The sequence below is a fragment of the Heterodontus francisci genome, chromosome 26, assembly GCF_036365525.1.
Source record: "Heterodontus francisci isolate sHetFra1 chromosome 26, sHetFra1.hap1, whole genome shotgun sequence".
NCBI lineage: Eukaryota > Metazoa > Chordata > Chondrichthyes > Heterodontiformes > Heterodontidae > Heterodontus > Heterodontus francisci.
In genome coordinates this window covers 38,094,109-38,120,429 of record NC_090396.1, presented here as the reverse complement: position 1 = coordinate 38,120,429, position 26,321 = coordinate 38,094,109, and the positions used below count along the sequence as shown (strand labels likewise).

General features: G+C 43.2%; 2 protein-coding genes across 3 annotated transcripts in view; one reads left to right on the top strand and one right to left on the bottom strand.

Moving 5' to 3' along the window:
* Positions 1-26,321, bottom strand: part of arhgap44a (Rho GTPase activating protein 44a) — a 479,646-nt gene that overhangs the window by 16,942 nt on the left and 436,383 nt on the right. The gene's annotated exons all lie outside the window — the stretch shown is intronic.
* Positions 15,526-16,651, top strand: LOC137384267 (RING finger protein 222). The gene has a single exon (XM_068058041.1). The coding sequence runs from the start codon at positions 15,614-15,616 to the stop codon at positions 16,199-16,201; it is 588 nt and encodes a 195-aa protein (XP_067914142.1). The 5' UTR covers positions 15,526-15,613; the 3' UTR covers positions 16,202-16,651.

Sequence of the window (26,321 nt, the reverse complement as noted above, 5' to 3'; positions counted from 1 at the left end):
GGGATTCATTTTTGGTTGTTAAAGTGTTCAATTTTAGTAACTTCAAACACTTGCCATTGAATAGGTTACCCTGCCCCAGCACTAAACTAAGATGCAGTGAATTGGAAAATTGTGTTTCTTTTATTCTGGTAATTGGAAAATAGATTCCATAGACACTGCACCCTTGCTGTTTTACATTCCACCAGGTGATGCTGGTGATCATGTCATTCAATGGGTATTTCTTTCTGTGACAATACTTAAATGACTAAACAGCTTCCCTAAAGTTTCAGCTGGTAAAGCTAGTGTATAAAAGAGAAGTACAATTAACCCAAAATTTGAGAGGGGCAAAAGTGTGACAGGGAGAGATTTCTACTGTTGCTTTGCCAAACCATTGACCCGATCCCAAAATCCTGGAGTCAGGATCATATTAATTTTCAGGACGGACATTCCCATGCCTATAGAGGTGTTGCAGAGGCACCCACCCCACTGTGCCAGTGGAATGTAGCAGCAGCTCCCTGCCATTCTGAGGGGAGGGAGTTCAAAACCCCATTTTGCCAAATATTTAAGTGGAAAAAAAGCTTTTCTCTGCAGGAAAAGGGGAAACAGTATTGAAAAGGTCATTGATTCCACTTTCATCATTTGCTTCTAGCATCAGCCATGGCTCAGTGATTGCCTGTTTGCCTGATGAGTTAGAAGGTTGTGGGTGCAAATCCCACTCCAGACTTATTACTTCAGTGCAGTACTGAGAGAGAGCCGCACTGTTGGACATTCTGTTTTTCAGATGAGACATTAAACTGAAGCCCTGTTTGCCCTCTCAAGTTCCTATTTCTATGTTCTAAAAGATTCTTTGGCACGATTTGAAGAAGAGCAGGAGTGTTTCCCTGGTGTCCTGCCTAACATTTATCTAAAATAGATTACCTGATCATTATCTCATTGCTGTTTGTGGCTGCTGTGTTTTCTGCATTATTTTAAAAGTACTTCAGTGGCTGTTAAGAACTTTGGGATGTCCTGAGGTTGTGAAAGGCACTATATAAATGCAAATTCTTCTTTTACCATCTTTGGGTCCGTCAGTCAGCCCAATGGCATGGGATTGGCTGCGCCTAGCAGAATTCCGCATTTTCTGGAGGAATATAGCCATACATTAGAAGAAATGAATACATACTGGCAATATATTAGCCTCCTGCAATACCCCTTTCTCTCAATTTGTGTTTTACGTTGCTGTTACCCATTCATCAGATGACCTTACTTCTTTGACAATATTAGGAGAGATTTTTCTGGGTCTGTGCCTGGGCATATTGAATATCAAAAATCAGGTGAGTCAATGTGCATACCTGCAAAGGAATCCATCCCATTTTCCTCCTTAGGCTTTAAGGTATATTGAACACACTTATGAGATGTCATAGGTTCTCACCTTTGATTCCAAACTTGATCTAGGAAATAGTATTGCATACCATTATCATAAAACAGATTCATGTGTTTGCATCAAATTCCTCTGTTATTTTAACAGATGATAAATTGTTAATTATCCTTTATAATAGCAGATAATGGAATTTGATTAAAACACATTAAGGGTTTATACAATAATATCACACACGGTTATTTCCAGGCTTACATCTTTTCCAGCCAAGACTAACAACCCAGCGTTAGTAATTCTGACTAAAGTCCATTTTTGCAGAACCATTCAGTATATACACTCTGAATACCCTTTTGTACCAAAGCCTGGTTCTATATCTTGATGGACAACAATACAGAAGCACTATAAAAGTTACTAGCTAATCTAATTGGCGCTCTGTTTCCCAGCGACAACACAGTTAACATAATTATAACAGATAAAGATGTAGATTTTAACCTGCTGAAATTGGTGCTGATGACTTCAAAGTAGGGTCCCCCAACCATCGGCCCACTGCAAACTGCCAAGGAGCCAACTGCTGGGTCTTCAAAGCGCCTGCCTGTTTCAGGCGTAAGATCCCTTTAATATGCAAATTAGGGTCTGTGCACTCTTCAACTAGTTTTACTGGCATTAGAGCTGAAGAGGTCTTGGAAAGGTAAGTGCTACTCTGGGCCAGACATTCCATTCTTGTTATATGTGCAGTAATTTACCATATCATTAAAATAATGCAGTTCAAATACTTCAATAGATAAGTTGGAACAAAACCACTTCAATTGGAAAACAACATAGAAACAAATATTTCTAACATTCATTTCATAAATTCAGCCAGTGAGGGACTTCAGCCTCAATGAGGGAAAGATTATGAAATATGAATTTAAAACCAATTTTTTCCTAGATGTGGTATTCCTAGGTGTAGTAATGACCACAACACATGCAGGGATAATCAATTACTGTGAGCAGTTTATGCAAGATGCATTGAATATATATTAGAGTCTGGCAGATATTCATACTGCAGGAGGAGACACAGACATGTACAATTCAGGAAGACTTTGTGAACATGTCGTTTGTTTCCCTATGCAAGTAAAATTGCAGCAATCATCTAAAAGGTCATTCAAAATGTTTAGCACTGCTTCATGTGTCAAGCCATTCCATTTAGTTCAAACATTATGGGGGGAATTTTAACTGCAAAAAGTGAGTGGATTTGCAGAAGACAGGTTGGTTAAAAGGTCTCAAAGTGCTCATGTGTCAGAAAGCCAGCAGTAAACAGCCCACTTCCACTTTTAACCAGTGCACGGGAAACCCGTGTGGGACAGCCAGGTTTGCAATTATAATATGTAAAATGCTCATGAAGAGCTGTTTTAACTCAGGAGTTGAGCTTCAGCTGTGTGTGTATGGGTTTCTTGGGCTTCATGGAATTGCTAAGGAAATTGAGGCAAGAGGACAGTGGGATTTGAGGGGCCTGACAAGTGACAGGGAAGAAATCCTTTAAATGCTTAGACCTCACACCTGTTTCCTTGCCTAGGTGAAAGGACTTTGCTCACAGGACTTGTTCAGAGTGTGCTTTCACTGTTTGGAGGTGATTTAAAATAATTTGGAGGTCAATTCTGCTACTTCAGAGTTTATTACCTTTGATCTACACTTCCCAGCTGTCAATCTTCACTTCAGCAGGAGATCAACTTATGCAGCTTTACCTTGGACCTCAGATGAGGAATAAGATGAATAGCAGCAGCAACACCATCAGCAGCAGGAACAACACTGACAGGAGCAACACCAGCAGGACCAGCATCAGCCTTCTCCTCAACCATGTGTCTCTCTACAGGAGAGAGCGGATGAGCATAGAACTCCAAATTACAGGAGGCAATGCCCCGAGCACAAGTTTTACAGGCAAAGGATAAGCTTCCTGGTCATGACCGAGTAGCAATGTCTCGGGAGGCTCAGAGTCTCAAGTGAGGTGGTCGTAGGCATTTGCAGCTTCCTAAAAGAAGACCACCTGCTAAGTAGATCAGGTGGGCACTCATTGCCAGTGGTGGTCAAAATCAATACAGCTCTTAATTTCTTTGCCTCTAGCTCCATCCAGAGATCTGTGGCTGATATTTGCAGAGTCTCACAATATGCCGCTCATAGAAACATAGAAACATAGAAAATAGGAGCAGGAGTAGGCCATTCGGCCCCTCAAGCCTGCTCCGCCATTCATTATGATCATGGCTGATCATCCAACTCAGTAGCCTGTTCCTGCTTTTGCCCCATACCCTTTGATCACTTTAGACCCAAGAGCTATAGAAATATAGAAAATATGTTTCTATATAAAATATGCTCACAAATGCATCTCACATACGCACATATGAATTAGGAACAGGAGTAGGCCACTTGGTCCTTCGGGCCTGCTCCGACATTCAGTAAGCTCATGACTGAACTGATTACTCTATATTTCCATCTACTCCTGATAACCTTCCACCCCCTTGCTTACCAAGAATCTATTGACCTCTGCTTTAAAAATGTTCAAAGACTGCTTCCACCACCATCTGAGGAAGAGAATTCCAAAGACTCATGACCCTCTGAGACAAACAATTTCTCCTCATCTCTGTCTTAAATGGGCGACCCCTTATTTTTAAATAGTGATCCCTAGTTCTAGATTCTCCCACAAGTGGAAACATCCTTTCCACATCCACCCTGTCAAGACCCCACAGGATCTTATATGTTTCAATTAAGTCGCCTCTTACTCTTCTAAATTCCAGCAGATACAAGCCTAGCCTGTCCAATCTTTCCTCGTAAGACAGCGTGCCCATTCCAGGTATTAGTCTAGTAAACCTTCTCTGTACTGCCTCCAAATAAGGAGACCAGTACTGTACACAGTACTCCAGATGTGATCTCACCAATGCCCTGTATAGCTAAAGCATAACCTCCCTACTTTTGTATTCAATTCCCCTCACGATAAATGCGAACATTCCATTAGCTTTCCTAATTACGTGTTGTACCTCCATACTAACCTTTTGCGATTCATGCACTAGGACATCCAGATCCCTTTGCATCTCAGAACTCTGCAATCACTCACCATTTAGATAATATGCTTCTTTATTATTCTTCCTGCCAAAGTGGACAATTTCACACTTTCCCATATTATCTTCCATTTGCCAGGTCTTTGCCCACTCACTTAACCTATCTATATCCCTTTGTAGCCTCCCTATATCCTCTTCACAAGTTACTTTCCTACCTATCTTTGTGTCATCAGCAAATTTAGCAACCATACCTTCGGTCCCTTCATCTAAGTCATTTATATAAATTGTAAAAAGTTGAGGCCCCAGCACAGATCCCTGTGGCACACCACTCGTTACATCTTGCCAATCAGAAAATGACCCATTTATGCCTACTCTCTGTTTCCTGTTAGCTCGCCAATCTTCTATCCATGCCAATATGTTGCCCTCTACACCATGAGCTTTTACTTTCTGCAATAACCTTTGCTGTGGCCCTTATCAAATGCCTTCTGGAGATCTAAGTACAATACATCCACCGGTTCCCCTTTATCCACAGCACATGTAATTCCCTCAAAGAACTCCAATAAATTGGTTAAACATGATTTCCCTTTCACAAAACCATGTTGACTCTGCCTGATTACCTTGAATTATTCTAAATGCCCTGCTTTAACGTCTTTAATAATAGCTTCCAACAATTTCCCGAAGACAGGTGTTAAGCTGACTGGCCTGCAGTTTCCTGCTTTCTGTCTCCCTCCCTTTTTGAATAAAGGAGTTACATTTGCTGTTTTCCAATCTAACGGAACCTTCCCCGAATCAAGGGAATTTTGGAAAATTAAAACTGACACATCAATTATCTCACTAGCCACTTCTTTTAACACCCAAGGATGAAGCGCATCAGGACCCGGGGACTTGTCAGCCCACAGCTCCAACAATTTGTTCAGTACCACTTCCCTGGTAATCTTATTTTTCTTGAGTTCCTCCCTTCCTGACTTACAGCTAATACTGGGATGTTACCTGTATCCTCACTAGTGAAGATTGATGCAAAATATCTGTTCAATTCATCTGCCATCTCCTTATTATCCATTATTAATTCCCCAGACTCACTTTCTGTAGGACCAATGCTCACTTTGCTAATTCTTTTCTTTTTAAATAGCTATAGAAACTCTTACTATCGGTCTTTATATTTCTAGCTAGATTTTTCTCACACTCTAATTTTACTTTCCTTATCAATCTTTTAGTCATTCTTTGCTGTTTTTAATATACTGTCCAATCTTCTGACCTGCCTCCCATCTTTGCGCAATTATAGGCTTTTTCTTTAAGTTTGATACTTTCTTTAACTGTTTTAGTTAACCATGGATGGTAAGTCCTCCCCTTGGAATTTTTCTTTCTCGTTGAAATGTATCTATTTTGTGTATTCTGAAATATCCCCTCGAAATGTCTGCCACTGCATCTCTATTGACCTATCCCTTAACCTGGTTTGCCAGTTCACTTTAGCTAGCTCTGCTCTCATGCCCTCATAATTGCCCTTATTTAAGTTTAAAATACTAGTCTTGAACCCACTCTTCTCTCCTTCAAAATGAATGTAAAATCCAATCATATTGTGATCACTGCTACCTAGGGGCACCTTAACTATAAGGTCATTAATTCATTCTATCTCATTGCATAATACCAGGTCTAGTATAGCCTGCTCTCTGGTTGGCTCCAGATCGTATTGTTCTCAGAAATTATCCCAAAAACATTCTATGTACTCCTCATCTAGGCTACCTCAGCCCATCTGATTTTTCCTGTCTATATGTAGGTTAAAATCCCCCATAATTATCGCTGTACCTTACTAACAAGCTGCCATTATTTCTTTCTTTATACCCGTCCCACAGCGTGGTTAATCTTTGCTGACCTTTATGATTTCTCATCTCTACCCAAACTGCTTCTACATCCCGGTCTCCTGAACTTAGGTCATCCCTCTCTATTGCACTAATACCATCATTAATTAACAGAGTTACCCCTCCACCTTTTCCTAGCTTCCTGTCCTTCCTAAATGTCATGTACCTTTCAATATTCAGGTCCCAATCTATGTCGTCTTGCAGCCATGATTCTGCAATGGCTATCAGATCATACTTATTTCTATTTGTGCTCTCAGTTCATCTGTTTTGTTTCGAATAATACGTGCATTCAGATACAGAGCCTTTAGTTTTGTCCTTTTATTACCGATGCCATGTTTGCAAGGTTCAGGAATTATCAACAATTCTCAACCAATGAGGCCAATCAAAATGAGCAGGCGCTTGGCTTTCTCTGTCCCACTGGCATCTTGTGCCCCCAGATCAGCATGGCGTCTTTGTTTACAGAAAGGGATTCCACTCCATCAATGGTCAGCTTATTTGCACTCTCCAAAAAATCGTCATGCATGTCTGTGCTAGATTCCCAGGGAGTTGCCATGATGCTTTCATCCTGCGCCAGTCAAGCCTCGCTGAGATATACACACCTCGAAGCAGAGTTAGCAGATATCTCCTTGGAGACAGGGGTTACACTCTGAAGACATGGCTGATGACACTGGTGAGCGGCCCAGACAAAGATGCCCAGGAAATGTACATTAGAAGCCACCTGACCACCAGAGCTCTGCTACAGCAAACAATTTGGATGCTGAAGATGAGTTTTTGGTGCCTTAACAGAGTGGGGGCACACTTCAGTATCCAGAATGATAGCAGCAAGCTGTGCTTTGCATAACATATCACAGCAATGAGAACTGGAGCTCCAGGAAGAGCTAATCATTCTGCCTCTTCAGAGGAGCAGGAGGAAGAGCAGGAGGAGGCGCATGATGTGGCAAAGGCACCAGCTGTCACATACATAGCTGCCCGGAAAGCCTGGGACAGCCTGAGGCAGGCAGAGTTCACTGGGGGCCTATGCGGCCTGGCCACCGTTGGTGAAATACCAGCGGTGGTGGGAGGAGGCCCATATGTGGCAGTTAATAGGCCACTTAAGGGTCTTGATTGCCTTCGGGTGGGCACCCCCACCGCCCACTCAATTTTACATTCCCTCCACCATCACCAGCCCGCTCCTGTGTGGGGGGCGGGGGGGGAGGGGGGTGCGGTGGTGGCGTAAAATTCCGGCCTTGGTGTTGTGAAAGGCATTATATAAATGCAAGTCTTTTCAAACTTGTTCTATATGTTTTTGGCTGTGAGCTCAAGCAAACAAGAACCATGTGCATCAAAACAAGATTTACTGGTGAATTTGTAAATGCTTCCTTTTGTGGGGGAAGAGGGGTGTTTATTTTGGGTGCTGAATGCATGATGTGATGATCCAGCTATTTAAAAATTCAACAGTATGTTGGCTGTGGAAATGATGGAAGTCAATAACTTTGTTTTCAAAGGATGTAATTTAAATCAAACAGAATTTCCAAGCAGATTCTGGACAACAAATCACTAAAGTTCAATGATTTTATTAATGATATATGACACCTTTACCATTAATCATGTTATACTGTACCAATTAAAATATATATTGATTGAAATACTGATCTTTGTCAGTATTTGATCTTCACAAATGAACATTAATGATGGTTTATTTTCACAATGATGGATCATAGTTATAAATACGGATTTATTAATTTATTAAATTCAGATCTCTGCGTTCAGCCAATTCTGTCTCTTAAACATTCCTGGGGCTGAATTTTACGCTGCCCCAGTGAGTCGGATGGTGGCGTGGGGGCAGCATAAAATTGAGTAGGAGGCTCCAGGAGTCCTACCCGCCCCACTCCCGCCTCCAGTCAACTCTACAGTGGTCGGGCGGTGGGGGGGGGGGGGGGGAATGGCCCGCCTGAGGCCAATGAAAGCCCTTAAGGGGCCACTTAATGGCTACTTAAGGGAAATCGCCAGCCTCCATGGGTATTTTACCTGTGGCAAGCAGGCATGCTGGGGACATGAAAGGCCGCCCAGTGATAGCTGCTGGCCTTTCTGCACGGAGGGGTGGGGGGGAGCGGTAGGCCATGGCAGTTGGGCACAGGGTGCCTGATTGAGGGCTGCCCTCACCTCCCAACCCACCTCCGGGACCCACGATGCCCCCCCCCCCCCACCCACAAACGAGCACTCCAGCCTCACCAGGGAAGGAGTAATCTCCCTGGTGAGGCATGACCAACTTACCTCGGCTCCTGCCTCCATCTGGTCAGTTGGGCTGCAGTCCCAGCACTGGCCACCGTTCCCGGTGACGCTGCTGGGACTAAGAGCTGCTGGCCTGCTGATTGGCTGGCAGGTCACTGAGGCGGGACTTCCTCCCTCAAGCGGTGGAAGTCCCACCTCGAGACAATTAAAGCCTGGGGACCCGTAAAATGCGGGACAGATCCCTGGGCTAGGCGGAAGCAGGTGAATTCCCGTCCGCCTAAGGTAAAATTCAGCCCCTGCTTTTAATTACTCCACCATTGAAGACCATGCCTTCAGCTCTGGAATTCCTTCCCTAAATCTCTCTGCCTTCTTTTCTCCCTTAAGATGCTCCTTAAAAGCTACCTCTATGATGAAGTTTTTGGACATCTGGCCAAATATCTCCCAATGTAGCTTGGTGTCAAATTTTCTTTGATAATGCTTGTAAAGTGCCTTGGGCTGTTTTGTCACATTAAAGGCACTATATAAATGCAAGTTGTAGTTCAAAAAAATTATTACAGTGGCTGTGTGCAATCAGCAGTTATTCAAAACAGTCTAACAAAATGAAAGAACATCTCATCTGCTAAGTAGCTGGTGGTAAAGTTGATGGTACAGCTGCAGTATCACTTTTGAAATCAAACCTTTCCCCTACATTTAACAAATCAGCTTGTTTAAACAGGAATGAAAGACAAAATTCAAAATCAGCCCAGGTTAGTTGCTGTTAAGTCCTGATCAATGATAATAACACAAATATTTTCTTAAGCCTCATGTTAAAAACAAGCCATGCTATGCATACAAACCTTTTCTCCTGTTCAATACCCTTGGGTAAACATTTCACCAGTTCTGATGCTCTCAGGGCAGGTCCTACTGGGTGTGAGCAATCTCTGAATGATTGCTTTGTTTATTTTTAATTTTATTTTTAATCTAAATTTTTAATAAAGTGATTGCCTCTTCCTTAACAAAAATAATCTCATGTTTTTTTTTATTCTTTCATGCGATGTGGGCGTCGCAGGCCAGGCCAGCATTTCTTGCCCATCCCTAATTGCCCTTGAACTGAGTGGCTTGCTAGGCCATTTCGAGGGCATGTAAGAGTCAACCACATTGCTGTGGATCTGGAGTCACATGTAGGCCAGACCAGGTAAGGACAGCAGATTTCCTTCCCTAAAGGATATTAGTGAACCAGATGGGTTTTTACAACAATCGACAATTGTTTCATGGCCATCATTAGACTAGCTTTTAATTGAATTCAAATTCCACCTTCTGCTGTGGTGGGATTTGAACCCACGTCCCCAGAGCTATACCTGGGTCTCTGGGTTACTAGTCCAGTGACAATACCAGTATGCCACCGCCTCCCCTATGTCTGTAAAACAATATAGGCATGTGCCACTGTTGAAAAAGAATAAATCCTCTGATTGGTACATTTTGTCAGCTAAATAAAGCTCATTATCTGTGACTAGTAGAACTATGGAAGGATTTGGAAAAGAATGACAAATTATTGCATTTATATAGTGCCTTTCATGATTTCAGAATGTCCCAAAACACACAGCCAATAAAGATCTTTTGAAGTCACTGTTATAATGTAAGGAAACATGGCAACCAATTTGCTTACAGAAAGGTCTCAAAAAACAGCAATGAAATAATGATCAGATAATTTTTTTTAGTGGTGTTGGTGGAGGGATTAATGTTGATCAGGGCACCTCCCTTGCTCTTCTCTATTGCCATAAAATCATTTATGTCCATCTAGAGGGTGCATTGGTTTAACATTTCACCCAAAAGTCAGTACTTCCAACAGTGCAGTATTGCTTTGGTACTGCACTGAAGATTAAGTGCTCAAGTCTCTGGAGTGGGAACTTGAACGCAAGGCCTTTTGGCGCTGAGACAAGAGTGCTGCCACTGAGCCAAGGCTGACACTATGCACATGGGCAAAGGTTATCCATACTGTAGTCTAATAATTAGTGTGTTTCACAGAGAATATCATACATACAAAGGGATTGCTTTCAATTAGAACATTAGGCTCTGTTTCCTCCCTCCCCAAAGAAGATTTCCAGTCTCTAAAATGATTGTCCAGAATGTGCTGCAGCTGGAACCAGAATAGGGCTTGTCCACTGCCTAAGCCAGTCAGAACAAGAATATGAGTACAATTTTTCAGTTTGTGCTGCTTTTTTGGCAAAAGTTGTTGAATTTGATGGTGTGCATGTAAATTGCCCTGTAGAAAAAAAAGACATTATGATGTAGTGAATGCAGCATTCATTTGTGGCCAAAAGGGAGCACATTGTGTAAGCTGGAACACATATCCAAAGAAACCAAATAATTTGGCCCCCAAATGAACACTCAGTATGGTCAGGTTTCAGAAATGAGCTCTTTTGATGGAAACTGAAGTACAGATGCATTGGATCAGCTGAAATAGAAAAAAGTTGAAAAAGAAATCCAGGGCTGAGCAAATGCTGAATTATTAGCTAAATTGCACTCTGGGTGAAACATTGATGGCAGTGAACAAACACAAATGTTTGTCAGCTCATGTTAATGAAAGAGGCAAATACCATTTCTCTCAAAAAGATTAATTGCTCCCTCCTTCAATGATCTTTTCACTCACAAAACATGTATTGATCGCTAGTTATTGCATGTGCAAGTGAGGAAGGTTAAAGAGTATGAAGAGACAATATTACTTTATCAAGCATTTTTACAATCCAAAGACAAGTCAATTTTGTTGAAATAAATAGCACCTGTCCAACGTTGACTAGTTTTTCTAGGTTCTTTAATCACAATGAGAAACCCCTTAAAAGTTATTAGGATTATTGAACTTGAACTACTTGCAGCTACAACCATGATAGGCAGGAGCAATGCAGAGCACAGAATCTAAACCTAAATTGGGATACTATTGTCTGAGGAGATATTAGAGTCTGATACGATGAGGATCCATTGTTCTTTTTTAGTTTTAGTGCAGCATCTTCATCAAAACAGTCTCAATATACTCTGTCATAGGCTGCAGTTACAGAAATTACAAATTGTTTTATATTCCCAGGGATTTTATGACTTTCACCCCCAAACATTTCAGTGGAACAAATTTTTTGACAAAGATCTATTTCCTTTAAAATAATAATTGAAGAAAGACACTAGCTTTCCTCTTTCATGTAAGCTAGGGAAAAACATTAAAATAAACAGAACCAGTTGGAACAGTACAGTGTATATCAGCCAGAAAAATCGCAACAATCTCTCCACCTGATCTGATTGCAATGGGGAAAACTAAGCTGCAGGGAATCATTTCAGTTGTTTCTATACTCTGTGCACTCAAGTTGCTTCAGGAGAAAAATGGTTAGGGGTTTGGTGACTACAATGGAAATTTGGAAAAGCTGCAACTTCCTTTTGTTTTTTGCGCCCTATTAAAACAGCCCATACCTCACCTCCTCCTTTTTGCAGGCCACACCTGCAAACAAATTATAAAAACTTCGATGCTCACTGCATGGACACCAATATAGACTCATTGCTTTGATCACTTGTTCAGTTTGTCCATCAGTCTTATTTAAATTCAAAAAGAAAATTGTCCAAGCACAGCACTCACCAGCCAAGCTCACAACCACCCTGATTCGCCCAAGACTTTTTTTTACCTATTTTGTTTTAATGTACAGTATACTTCTCTTTTTTTCATAATATGCATTGACATGTTCTCCTTTTCTCTTATCTGAAAGATTTTAAAATGTAAACCAGACAAGGATATTTTTTAAAATATGGGTTGGCTTTTGTTCCCCACCTACTTGTATGTCTTATGACAGAGAGGTATTAGTATTAATATTGAAGGTTTGAGTCAAATTTGGAAATGAGCTGATGATTTTGGGGTGGGAAGAAACAGTCAAACTCCAGAGGAACTAATAAACCGCATTATACGTTCACCATTTAAGATTCTGGTTGGGGTCATTGGTCTTGATAAGAGACATTTATCCCTCTGACCCTTCTTACTCCATCCCAATTTGTTTCTCCTTTTTAATTCGTGCAAAGCATCTCCACTCCCAAATTATTTTTCTTCGTTTCTTCCTACTCTATGCATTTCAACTCATTGAGAAGACATTAGAAAGTACATATGACCAGCTCAGAGTGATGCACCTTCCAAATTTGCAAATGCACTTGGTTTCTCCTGGATACCTCCCGATGAGGATTTCATTGAGAACAGAAAACGATGTATTTTTTGCGTGGCAAATTGCTGAAAGTGTGAGCTGATAATGTCACAGCGAGAGAAACCAGACACCTGATTGTACAGGGCAAGCAACTGGATATCTCCTTAACCAATCCGATTGAACGATTGTGAAATTAATAGTGTAAGGACTAAGAAGGAATTGTAACTTATAGTGGGTGAATTTAATATCAAATCAGATACAGAAAGAGAAATAAAGAGAGGGAAAGAAAGATTGGATTCAGATAGAAAAAAAGACAGAGGAAAAGAACAAAATGTAAATTTTAATTCTGGTGTTCCTAAAGTCTCCGACAACAATTAAAACCTGAAGAAATGAGATTGCACACTTGGAATAGTTAATTTTCAGTGCTAGAAACGTTGATTGGCAGTCACTAACACTGATCATGTCATGAAAAGTGTACTTAGACTAGAATGAACAAGACCACTTTCTATGGTGAGATCAGTTTATGTCTACCACACAAACCCAACAGCTTTACGCCATTCAGTGCATTTCAATGGTGAGGCAGGTGGCGAAATGTCAATTTTGCTAAGCTAATGGTGAAAGGGCACAACTCCGACAGCAACTTTTGGATTTTTGAGCTTTTTCATGCATCTGCCCCTTTGTACAAAAACAGCATCATACATATGCTTTGACAGTCTGAATTTATGTAAACAATTTACATGACTTATTTGAGGTAGATTTTTATAAATATCTGCTCTTGGTGCAGAGCTTTGAGGAGTGCATATTCAGAATCCTGGTTTAGAGGTCAGCAGGCTCCACCGGATTTTTTATAAGCGCATGTTTATTAAATCTATCCTGTAGACCTTTTACAGAAATAATGCAAGTAAAATATAGTAACTTATACACAGATGTAATTTATACAATGGATTTTATCATAGCATTTAAGTATAAACATTAATCGCAAGGCTCCTTCGTATTAAATGAATTGCTCAGCCATGCAGTTCTACAGAGCTTGAAAGAGTCAAGTGATTATGCTTTCAACCTTGAGAAGGCTCCTTTTAACTCATAAAATATATCCATTTTTATGGTCCAATTACAGTCACATTCTGAGGGAGGCTTACCTATTTAATATTATTGTACAGTAGATTGTCTATTCTTCTTGCTGATGCTATGGATTCCAACAGAAGCCTTTGAGGTTTTTATTCTACACCTAACATCATTATTGACCCATAAAATGCACTAAAACAATTTATAACATCAGTCAGCAAGATGGCATTAATCCCAGTTAGACTCCTGAACTCTTGGAATTTAATTTCCATGGCAGACCAGTATTGTATGTAATATACAAATGTCTACTGTATCTGTCTATGAAAGTGCTCCGTTTGCTTTTGAGTCCTTTCTGTGTAGGGGACTGTTGCAATTCCTTACCACATCCTAAAATAAAGACTGTTGCATTCTTTGATGGTAGAGTAGATAAAAATTTGAACAGGTTGAAGATATGGGACTATCGGAAAGACAGCAGAGCAGCAGTGAGATTAGTTTTGGATTCCTCTATGAGAGTAGGGAGACACAATAGGCCAATTTGACACAATTTTATTATTATTTGCCCCTGGGATGTGAGCAGCACCAGCATCGAAGTATTTATTGCCCATCCCAAGTTGCCCTGAGAGCATTAAGAATCAGTAAAATCGTGCAGAACTGGAGTCGTGTATAAATTAGATTTAGATCCCTTTCCTAAAGAACACTAGAGAGCCAGCTTGATTTGCACAGTTATCTGGTGTTTTTTGTGGTCACTTTATCTGGTGCCAAGCCACAAATTAGAATTCAGTTCAACAATTCATATAACTTGTTGAATCATTAGCGGTGAGATTTGAAAGCACACCTTCTGGGCTGCTTTGTCAGTCCCTTAACAATCAGGCTACTGTGCCCTTCATAATTCAAATTAAGCAACCTTGAATTAACAGTAAACTGTATGCTACGTATTCTGTCACCGTAACACTAGAATTGCAGCCAAGCTAGTATCAGTTCCAGGAGGTCGTCTCAGACTTCAAATGTCAGACCCACTTTTTAGAGTTTAGAACTTTAAAGAGACAGGACGTCTTGTTTGGTAGCTTAAACATTTCTAAAAAAAAATTAACAGCCGACTGAAATTTCAGCAGCAGTTAGAGAGATGCTGCCTCTGTGTGTAAGCAGTCATGCTCAGAGTTCTACCTTCCCAACGAGAAATTGGTGTAAAAAGGTCAGCAGAAATCGCTGCTGCTTACTTCATCTGCTGCAAAGGCAGTGACGACTCTTCAACTGGACCTACAGTATTACCGTAGCATAGGAAGAGAGGATATCCACTGTCAGGTAGATAATGCCTCGTTCTTTCCCTCCAAATATTTTACGTCAGAAACAAAAATCATAAATGCCTGAAACACACAGCAGCTCAATCCGCATCTGTGGAAAGAACAGACAACGTTTCAGGTATAGTTTATTTTCTCCGCGCTGGATGAGAGGATTTGCAGGAGTTTGAATCATTCTGCTCTGGGTCTGACAACAACTACTAAAAAAAAAGCTACAGCTGCTCCCAGGAGTGGAATTCTTCCTACAGAGTTCCAGTGCACCTCAGGCTCCACACAATACGGTATGTGAAGGATTCCAGTGCACTTCCTCAAAGCCGCTCCAGTGTGCTGGTACTCCCAGAGGTGGCTGAAAAATGGGCTGGTTGCTGAACAAGTTCAACAAGACTGGAGAGCTGATCACTTGCCAGCGGGGACACAAACCACCACCTCGCCGATTTTGTTGTGGAATTCAAATAGCAAGATACAGCAGTAAATCAGGTGTTTCGGGAGAGCAATCCTGACAAAGAATCTCAACCATCTGGAGAACAGCGCCAAAGGAAGCCTTTTCTTCTGATCTTTGGAGTTGTGGGGGGGGGGGGGGGGGGGTTCACCGTCTTTCTGGTGCAGCGGGGCCAAGATAAGTTGCTGGCAGTGGGGCTCTTGAAGAGGTTTCCAATCGGCTTGAGTTGAAAGCATGTCGGAGGAGGGTGGCTCCGAGTGCCCCGTTTGTTATGAGAAGGTATCTCGCCAGAACCAGTCACTCAGGACTCTGACCTGCAACCACATCTTCTGCCACGACTGCCTGGTCAAGACGGTGATCAACCAGGAAACTCAGCCCAGGAAGGTCATCTGCCCCGTCTGCCGCCACGTTACCTTCCTGAATAAGAAGGGCTTGCGGTGGCTCGCCAGAAGCAGAGAGGGCAAACAGACGCTGGAGATCCCGTTGGCGCCCACCTCCTTGGAGTTGTCCTCAGTGCCTCTAGAGGCGCGGGGGGCGCTCCCTGTTCCGCCGCCACCGCGCTCGCCGCTGCGCCGTTTCCTGGGGAGCTGCCCCCGGACTTTCGCGGCGGCAGCCCGCAATCCCACCCTGGGCAGCAGTCAGGTTTTCGTGATCAGCGGCAGGGGCAGGCCCATGAGCGAGGAGGAAGTGCGGGCCCCCGCCGATGGGGTGCTCCTGGAGCACCGGCGCTGCAGGCTGCGCTGGGTGCTGGTCCTCCTCTGCTTTATCATCATCGGGGCCGTGGTGGCTGCAATCTTACCCTGGGTCACTTCCTTCAAATGACTGGGAAGAAAGTCAGACTTTACTGAGCAGCCTCTGGCTGCTGTCAGCTACTTTGGAAAGACTAACTTTATTTCATAAGAGAAACACTTGCAAATTCAAAAAAAAAGAGGAATTATTTGGAGCTGCGCTCACCTGCTACATTCTTATTCAACATTCCAGGAATGTACTTCGGCAATTCCTGAGAGGGGCGGACAGTTTGGAGAAATACAAATTGCACTTGTACAGGATTTGTTTTGCAATCTTTTTATATTGTAAATATTAAAATTGTGATAAGTTGTTTAACTCTTCAAGACGAATAACTAATCTTATTGGCAACTTGTTAGCTATAAATATTTGGGAAACATTTTGTCGCACTGTATTATAAGTTGTGTGCAGTGGCTCGCTGGCCTGGCGGGTGAGTTGTACTAAACCGATATATCAAATTGTTATTTAACACCAGTAAATTAATCCGAAACTGCATTCCTGGATTCTGTGCAGCAGTTGTTATACTTATATATCACATTGTGTATATACAGAGAATATACACATCATACATCGCAGTGGTTAGCACCGCAGCCTCACAGCTCCAGCGACCCGGGTTCAATTCTGGGTACTGCCTGTGTGGAGTTTGCAAGTTCTCCCTGTGTCCGTGTGGGTTTTCTCCGGGTGCTCCAGTTTCCTCCCACAAGCCAAAAGACTTGCAGGTTGGTAGGTAAATTGGCCATTATAAATTGCCCCTAGTATAGGTAGGTGGTAGGGAAATGTAGGGACAGGTGGGGATGTGGTAGGAATATGGGATTAGTGTAGGATTAGTATAAATGGGTGGTTGATGGTCGGCACAGACTCGGTGGGCCGAAGGGCATGTTTCAGTGTTGCATCTCTAAACTAAACTAAACATACACGGATACACTTTAAATATTATAAGCTCTGTTTAATTACAGCAACTCATTGGCATTGTGGGCCATGCCAATAGCCTACTCACATTTGGCTGGGGAAACTGTAGGTTTAAGCTTTTTTTTTATTTCCAAAATATACTTTATTCATAAAATCTGTAAAAATTACATTACCAGTTTCAAACAGCACCAAGTCAACAAAATACAAAGTGCAAAGGTGATCAGTTTCCTTCAATACAATCATGAGTTGCCTCACAACCCTTCCATTTCACATTTGTCATGCCATTAACATTTTTACATTTTACACGAGACAAAGTTTTCCCGATACAGTTCGAGGGGTTTCCCATGGATCCAGCCCCTTGGTTCAGCTTGGTGGGGGGACCTTACACTGTGGTCTTTCCCCATTGAACCTTTGCTGCGGCTGCCCCAAGCTTTAGTGCGTCCCTCAGCACGTAGTCCTGGACCTTGGAATGTGCCAGTCTGCAACATTCGGTTGTGGACAACTCTTTGCGCTGGAAGACCAGCAAGTTTCGGGCAGACCAAAGGGCATCTTTCACCGAATTGATAGTCCTCCAGCAGCAGTTGATGTTTATCTCGGTGTGCGTTCCTGGGAACAGGACTTGAACTACATCTAGGCGCCCACTCTGTGGCGTTACTACAGGAATGCTACATATAACAGCAGTTCCATTTTTGGTTGAGACCCCCAGGTCCCGTCTGTCTGCTCCAATCATTCAGATGTGAAATATTTGAAGAGGAGCTGGGAGTTCTAATACTTGGCGAAAATTCTTCACTCAACCTCCACGACCCAAAATTCAAGATTGCAAGGGTATTCTCCTTCCTGCTGTTTGTGGGACACCATTGGCACAGAATGGCTGCCACAGTTGGCTGCATAACACATTCACTGTACTTCAAAGTAATTCATTGTATGTGAGGGTCTCAGCAATTTGAGATGTGATAAGGTGTGGGAAAACATTGCAGTAATATATTGAGTATTCTGGCATCCAGCAATAGGAACATTTTGATCACAAGGAAGATGATGATCACAAGATTTTAAAAAAACCATTCTGGGCATGTGGGTGTGCAAGGCCAGCATTTATTGCCCATTCTTACTTCCCCTTAGAAGGTGCTGGTAGCTGCTTTCTGGAACTGCTGCTATGTGGTGAAGGCACTCCCATAATGCTGTTCAGTAGAGCGTTTGAGGATTTTGAGCTGCTGACCATGAAGGAATGGCAATGTATGTCCAAGCTGGGATGGGTTGTGACTTAAAGGGGAACTTAGTAGTTGTGGTGTTCTCATTGCATCTACTTGTCCTTCTAAGTGGTTTGAGATTGTGGGCTTGGGGGATGCTGCTAAGGAATACTTGGCAAGTTACTGTAGTGGACCCTGTAGATAATAAACACTGCAGCTATTGTGCACTGCTGGTGGAGGGACTGGATGGGGTGCTGATCAAGCAGACTGTTTTGTCCTGGATGGTGCTGAGCTTCTTGAATGTTATTGCAGCTGCATTCATCTGGGCAAGTGGAGGGCATTCCATCACACTCCTGACTTGTGTCTTGTAGGTGGTGGAGAGGCTTTGGGGAGTCACATCATAGGAAACTCAGCCTCTGACCTGCTGTGGTGACCACAGTATTTATATGGCTGGCTCAGTTGAGTTTCTGGTCAATGGCAACCCAGGAGTTTGATGCTGGGGATTCAGCAATGGTAATGCCATTGAATGTCAAGGGAAGGGGATTAGACTCCTGTTGGAAATGGTTATTGCCTGGGACTTGTGTGGTATGAATGTTACTTGTTGCTTATCAGCCCAAGCTTGAATGTTGTCCAGTTCTTGCTATCTATGGCCATGGACCACTTCATTTTCTGAGCAGTTGCAAATAGATCAGTGTTTCATCTCAATTCTGACCTTATGATGGAGGGAAGGTCATTGATGAAGCAACTGAAAATAGTTGGGCCTAAGACAGTACCCGAAGGAACTCCTATGGTGATGTCCTCGCCTGGGATGATTGACCAACAACCACAATAATTGTCCTTTGTGCTAGGTATGACTTCAGCCAGTGGAGAAGTTTTCCCTTTGATCCCCACTGTCTTCAGTTTTACTTGGACTCCTTGGTGCCACACGATGTCTTGATATCAAGCACAGCCACTCCTACCTCATCTCTGGAATTCAGCTCTTTTCTCCATGTTTGGAGTATGGCTGTAATGAGATCTGGAGGTGAGTGGTCCTGGAAAACCCAAAATGAGCATTGGTAAGCAGGTTAATGTCATTGACAGCTTGTTGATTGAGAGTAGACCGATAATTGGCTGGGTTATGTTTGACCTTGTTGTGGACATGACATACCCTGGCAATTTTACACATTGCCAGTATGGTAGCTGTACTGCAGAATTTCCTCTGGAGCCGTGGCTAGTTCTGGAACATAGATCTTCAGCACTGCAGCTGGGATGTTGTCGGGCCCATAACTTTTGCTATATCCAATAAACTCGGGCATTTCTTGATATCATGTGGGGCGAATCGAATTTCCTGAAGACTGGTACCTTTGATGGAGATCACAAGAGGAGGCCTAGAAGGATCTCCACTTGGCACTTCTGGCCGAAGAGCGTTGCGAATAGTTTTGCACTCTAATGCTGGGCTCCGCCATCATTGAGGATGAGGAATTTCATGGAGACTCCCCTTTCCGTTAATTGCTCAATTATCCACCACCATGTGTATAATGGAAAGCCCGATACCATGGCGCAGAATAGTGAACTATTTGTTTTTTACTAAAACATGTTATAATTTTGCATTTATCATTCTACTGCTAACCAGCAAATATTTGATGGAATTTGCATTGACATTCATAGAACTAAGAATAATAATCTGCTATCTAGGGAATTAATGTATTCAATTTGTTTAAGTGATAACTGTGAGGTGCTGGCTGAGATAGTAAGCAAGCACAATGGTGGTTTACTTCAGATACTTGGGTTTGATTCCAGCTTACACATATGGATCAAAGTTTCCTTTCTGTGCCAGCTGTAAGGCAAATATGGACAATCTTAACCCCATTTCTAGAAGTTGCTGGCTCCAAGCATAAAACTGAATAATTCACTCATCTCAAGAAGATAGAAGTTTGACTACTGTGGAAAATATCACATTGATTTGATCCCCCTTTCATTTCGCAGGGCTCTTATATAGTATCTTATTAAGGGAAAAGACAGACTTGCATTTATATAGTGTCTTATCATGTATGTCAGAAATATCTCAGATATTTTCCCACTGTGTGTCCAGCTCCAGGGTATTGGAATAGATATGTACGATCAGCATTGCCAATGGCACAAAAGGTTAGGTATATCATTTTGAGACTAACAGTTAGCAAGCTGACATATCACTGCCCTGTCCGCAACTTGACATCAAACAAGATCCTAACTAAGCTGTGCATTAACTGACAAGACATAGATATTCATTTAGTTTAAAGTCTCAGTCGAGTCTTCAGAGCAGCTCCGTGTACATAAAACTCATAGATGCCGTTATGCTATAAATAGAACAGATTCTGCAACCAGGGAAGAGTTCTGGAATATAAATGAGGCTCAAGTTAATGTACACATGGCACCTGTTTTGCTATATCCAACTCACCTTTATGGGTATAGGAAAATATAAACTTAATCTTAAAATGGAGATTTTGCAAACAGGAAAGGGATACTTGGTCTAATTAGTCCTTTTTTTTTGGTCGATCTCAATCCAACCTCCCCACCATGTCCCCCTATCCTTTCTCCAGAAACATATTTAACTGCCTCCTGAGCCCATTTATACTATTTTAAATGGGACACTCTCTTAAAAGTCTGAATTAAAGGAGAATTACAGGAGGGAAGTTAGGGGTGCATTTATACTGCAACTTTAAAGCCAATGCCAAACGGTTTCCACTTCAAATGACACTAATTTTTTTTTAATTCTTTCATGGGATGTGAGCATTGTTGGCAAGGCCAGCATTTGTTGCCCATCCCTAATTGCCCTCGAGAAAGCACTGGTGAGCCTCCTTCTTGAATCACTGCAGTCCATTTGGTGTAGGTACACGAACAGTGCTGTTAGGAAGGGAGTTCCAGGTATTTGCCTCAGTGGCAGTGAAGGAACGGCGATACAGATCCATGTCAAGATGATGTTAGACTTAAGGGGAACTTGCACATGGTGACGTTGCATTAGAATACCAGAGTTAGCACTCAATGGCCAGGTATTTTACTGCAATTCGAGGGTGGGAACAGGGATGGGTGGTCGCTTATACCTGCCCCTTGGGTTGGCATGCCAATTTCCCAGTGCAAAACCAGCATGCTCAAAGTTTAAAAGACTCCGCTGGGAGCTGAAAGAGGCAACCTGCCTGAGATCAACTGATGGCCATTAAACCCATTATGAGCTGTTGTCAGCTTATTAGGGGCCAGTTTTGAATTTTCTTTGTAAGACAGGGGATGCACACATGGTCTCTACCATGGCACGGAGGAAAAGACACAGACACAGTGGGAAGCCAGTCAGAATAATGGGACAGCAGCAAAAGGCATGACTAAAGAGGGCTCAGAAAAGACCCTCATTCACAGGTAACCAGTTGGACAGTCAGGAGATTTATCTGTCGCATCTCCTCACTCCTGACGAGGGCATTTTGGGGGACAGGGTGAGGGGGTGGGGGGAGAGGTGGGGGCAGTGTGGTGGTGAACAGATCCTCTGTCTTACGGAGCTCATGAGGGAGGGAAAGAAGGAGGGAAAGAAATGGGATTAAGCTACTCAGATAGGATCAACAAGTACATAACTTTACAGATGCTTCATCTATCAGAGGGGGCCACGGAGTTGGATAATGATGACAGAGCTCCATGAATGGTGACTCTCTCATCACCATCAGCCCTTTCAGGGTGCCCTTCATCGTTAGAGGGAACCACCAGCTGGGGCGCAGCTGGCTTCCACTCCATTCCGCTTGGTGCCATTTGCGCCACTGACCTGTCAATGCTATAAATTGCGGCATGCATTCCCTGTGTGCCAGTATGCTTTGCCTGCATCCATTTGGAGTGATGCTGCATATGCTCTCTATGAGGTTGGTCACTCTCTCAATGGAGGAGTTCATGCACGCAAAGCACTAAAACGTTGTGGAGCACAGGAGATGAATCAACTTCTCCATTCTCATCCCATCCCATCCCACAGAGCCTCAGGTAACTCCGACATATGGGAACACATCTCACCCGAACCTGATGGGACCTGACGACATGTTTTATTTATTTATTATTTATTTAGAGATACAGCACTGAAACAGGCCCTTTGGCCCACCGAGTCTGTGCCGACCATCAACCTCCCATTTATGCTAATCCTACATCAATCCCATATTCCTACCACATCCCCAACTTCCCTCAATTCCCCTACCACCTACCTATACTAGGGCTGGAGGGAATTACAGAGATAGGCAGGGGTGAGGCCATGAAGGGATTTGAAAACAGGGAAGAAGATTTTAAAATTGAGCCATTGTCGGATGGGGAGCAAGCACATGGGTGATGGGTGAATGAGATTTGGAGAGAGTTAAGATATGGGCAGCAGAGTTTGGGATGAGCACAAGTTTATGTTTTGGAAGATGGAAGGACAGCCAGGAGAGCATTGGAATAGTTAAATCTAGAGGTAACAAAGGCATGAGTGAAGGTTTCAGCAGATCAGCTGAGGCAGGGTCAGAATCAAGCAATGTTATGAAGGTGGAAGTGGCAGCCTTGGTGATGGGGTGGATATGTGGTTGGAAACTTACTTACTAATTGAGTGAATATCCACAGCCCGCTGGGGTAGAGAATTTAAAAAACAAAGCGATTCCTGACAACGCAGTCGGCCAGTGATGTCATCAGGCTGCGCCAAGGTGTGCACTTGCGCAGACGGGCTCCTGCTCTCTGTGCGTGCGCTGCGTTCCGACTTGCCTAGACTGGTTAGCGCATGCGCCGATTACATCATCGCGTGACGTGTGCATCTTCGGGCAACGCGCCTGGTCAGCCTCTGTGCATGCGTTTTACGCGTACAATAATGCAACGCTAATGTATTCACCCATGCCTCTGCTCCCCCCCCACTGCTCTCTCCGGCCGCTCCGCTCCTCTCCCCCCACCCCCACCCACCCCCTCCCCCTGTCACTCCTCTCTCCAGCCGCTCCCCCCCACCCCCGCTGCTTTCTCCGGCCGCTCCGCTTCTCCCCCCCCCCCCCCCCCCCACCCCCCTGCTTCTCTCTCTCTCTCTCCGGCTGCTCCACCCCCACCACCCCCCCGCTCTCTCGTGTCGGGTTTGGGTCGGGTCGGGTTGGGTCGGATAGCACTTCCGGGTCCGGCATTCAGGCTCGGGTCGGGTCGGGCCAGGTGGGGCACGCTCTATCACCACTTAAGGTAAGTGGCTCCGATGTTAATGTACTTTTTGGACTTGAAAAGTTGTTTAGTTACAGTTTTTTTATGCTTGTGCAGATAAGCAACAAAGTGAAAAACAGAAGGTAGGTTAACTGATGGTTGGGTCGGGCACCAGAAAAAGTGAAAGGACTGGGGCCGGGTCGGGCTTGGGGTCAGATGTGGATCTGTCGGGCTCGGGTCAGGTTTCATTTGCAGACTCGAGCTGGCCTTTATCCCTAAGCTGCATCTCCTCCCTGCTGAGCAGGGCTGCACCTGTCCTCCATCCTCCAAGGGGGACTGGGCAAAGGGGATTCAGCCTCCCTCATATTCTCCTGCTGTGATGCATGTGTTTGCACTGGTGGAGGGTGCGCAAGAAAGATGTGATGGTGCAGGCTCCAAATTGTCTTCCTCCTCGGACTCCTCCTGAACTCCTTCCTCTCTGCTGCTGGCCCCATGGAAGATTTAACAGAAAGTGGTTATGAGAAATTGGCACAATCAACAGATGCTTTAGCTGCATGAAACAATGTGATGACAACTTATGCATTAACAACTCATTGCACAGGATGGATTGCCATGCATCCCCTAACCTGGAGATGTTGAGATCTTTTCATCCTGTCTACGTTGTACTCTCGCTTCTCTGTCTCGAACATCGCAGTGACTTGTCACTCAAAATGTGTCAGAGACATGAGCTGAGGGACCCTACCATCCAATCATGCCCTCTTGCTCTCCCTGGCATTGTTCTCCCATTTGGCCTGTGAGGTGAAAAAGATGTCTATAGACAATGCCTCTTTCCTTCACCACTTTCAGCTTATCATTTGTATCGGATGTTGAAGACTTCCCGTAGCCCACTGTCCAATAGTGGGCCATGCTTATGGATCATCAATGATTTCGGAGACACATCTCACCCTATGGTCAGAAGAATTCTGTGCACCTTCAGGATTCCCTTCTCTTTTGCATTCTGGCGAATGCTGACCAGGTATCATGCCATTTGGATCTATCTTGGGATTCACTTTGCCAGACTGAAATATGTCATTGAAACGTTTCCTGCACTGAACCCAGTTGCTTCTCACCAGTCCTCTGCTGCTGACCTCATGAGCCACCTCCAACCAGACCCCCCTGATCAGCTTTGTAAGCTTTCTATTGACACTGGCAGGGAACAGAATGCTTGTCCGTGCTGGAGTCTGTTTTCAGAACACTTCACTATAAATCAAAGCACGCTGTTTTGACCTTGTACAAGGTTGGATGGCTTCAGTTGGAATACAGTCTTCAGTTTTAGTCTCCTCATATAAGAACATAAGAAATAGGAGCAGGATTAGGTCATTCGGCCCTTCAAGTCTGCTCCACCATTCAATATGATCAGAGCTGATCTTCTACCTCAACTATACCTTCCTGTACTCTCTCCATATCCCTCAATTCCCTTAGTATCCAAAAATCTACCAAAAATCTTTGTCTTGAATATACTCAATGACTGAGCAGCCACAGCACTCTGGGGTAGAGAATTCCAAAGATTCACAAACCTTGAGTGAAGAAATTTCTCTTCATCTCAGTCCTAAATGGTCAACCCCTTATTCTGAGACGATGACCCCTAGTTCTAGACTCCCCAGTATCTACCTTGTCAAGCCCTCTATAAATGTTATATATTTCAATGACATCACCTCTCATTCTTCTAAACTCTAGGGAATATAGGCCTAGTCTACACAATCTCTTCCCATAGGACAAACCCCTCTTCTCAGGAATCAGTCCAGTGAACCTTTGTTGCACTCACTCTAAGGCAAGCATATCCTTTCTTAGGTGAGGAAACCAAAACTGTGCACAACACTCTCACCAAGGCCCTATAACAATTGCAGCAAGATTTTGTTACTCTTACACTTCAATCTCTTTGTAGTAAAGACTAACATACAATACATAAAATAAAAGCAAAATACTGCGGATGCTGGAAATCTGAAATAAAAACAAGAAATGCTGGAACCACTCAGCAGGTCTGGCAGCATCTGCGGAAGAAGAAGAGTCACTGACCCGAAACGTTAACTCTGCTTCTCTTTCCACAGATGCTGCCAGACCTGCTGAGTGGTTCCAGCATTTCTTGTTTTAATACATAATACATACCTGCTTTCCTAATTGCTTGCTGTACCTGCATCTTAACGTTCTGTAATTCATGTACAAGGACACTCAGATATCTCCGAATACCAACATTTATCAGCCTCTCACCTTTTAAAAAAAATGTTGCTTTTCTATTTTTCCTACTAAAGTGTAAAACTTCACATTTTCCACGTTATATTCCTCTGCCACTTTCTTGCCCATTCACTTAATCTGTCTACATCTTTTTACAACCTCTTTACATCCTCCTCACAGCTTACTTTCCCACCTAACTTTGAATCATCAAGGTTATACTTGGTCCCCTCAACTACATCACTGATATAGATTGTAAATAGCTGAGCCCCAAGCACTGATCCTTGCAATACCACACTAATAACAGTCTGCCAATGCATAAATGACCCATTTATTCCCACTCTCTTTTTTCCATTAACCAATCCATGTTATTATATTACCCCCAATCCCATGAGCCCTACATTTGCGCAATAACCTTATATGGCACCTTATCGAACGCTTTTTGAAAATTCAAGTACACGACATGTACTGGTTCTCCCTTATCTACTCTGCTAGTGACATCCTCAAAAAAACTCAACAGATTTGTCAAGCATAATGTCCCTTTCGTAAATCCATGTTGAAATTTGCCCAATCATATGATTTTCTAAGTGTCCTGTTACTGCTTCCCTAAAATAAGGATTTGGTAACAGGGCATACATCCCTGTTGGGTGATATTGAAGCTTTGGAAAAGGTTCAAAGCAAGGACAGAATATTAGCTCCAGTGTAAAGCATCTTAGTTGCCCAGATAGGCT

Bases quoted from the DNA above. Each gene is read 5' to 3' on its own strand.
- LOC137384267 (XM_068058041.1), top strand. From the start codon at position 15,614: ATGTCGGAGGAGGGTGGCTCCGAGTGCCCCGTTTGTTATGAGAAGGTA.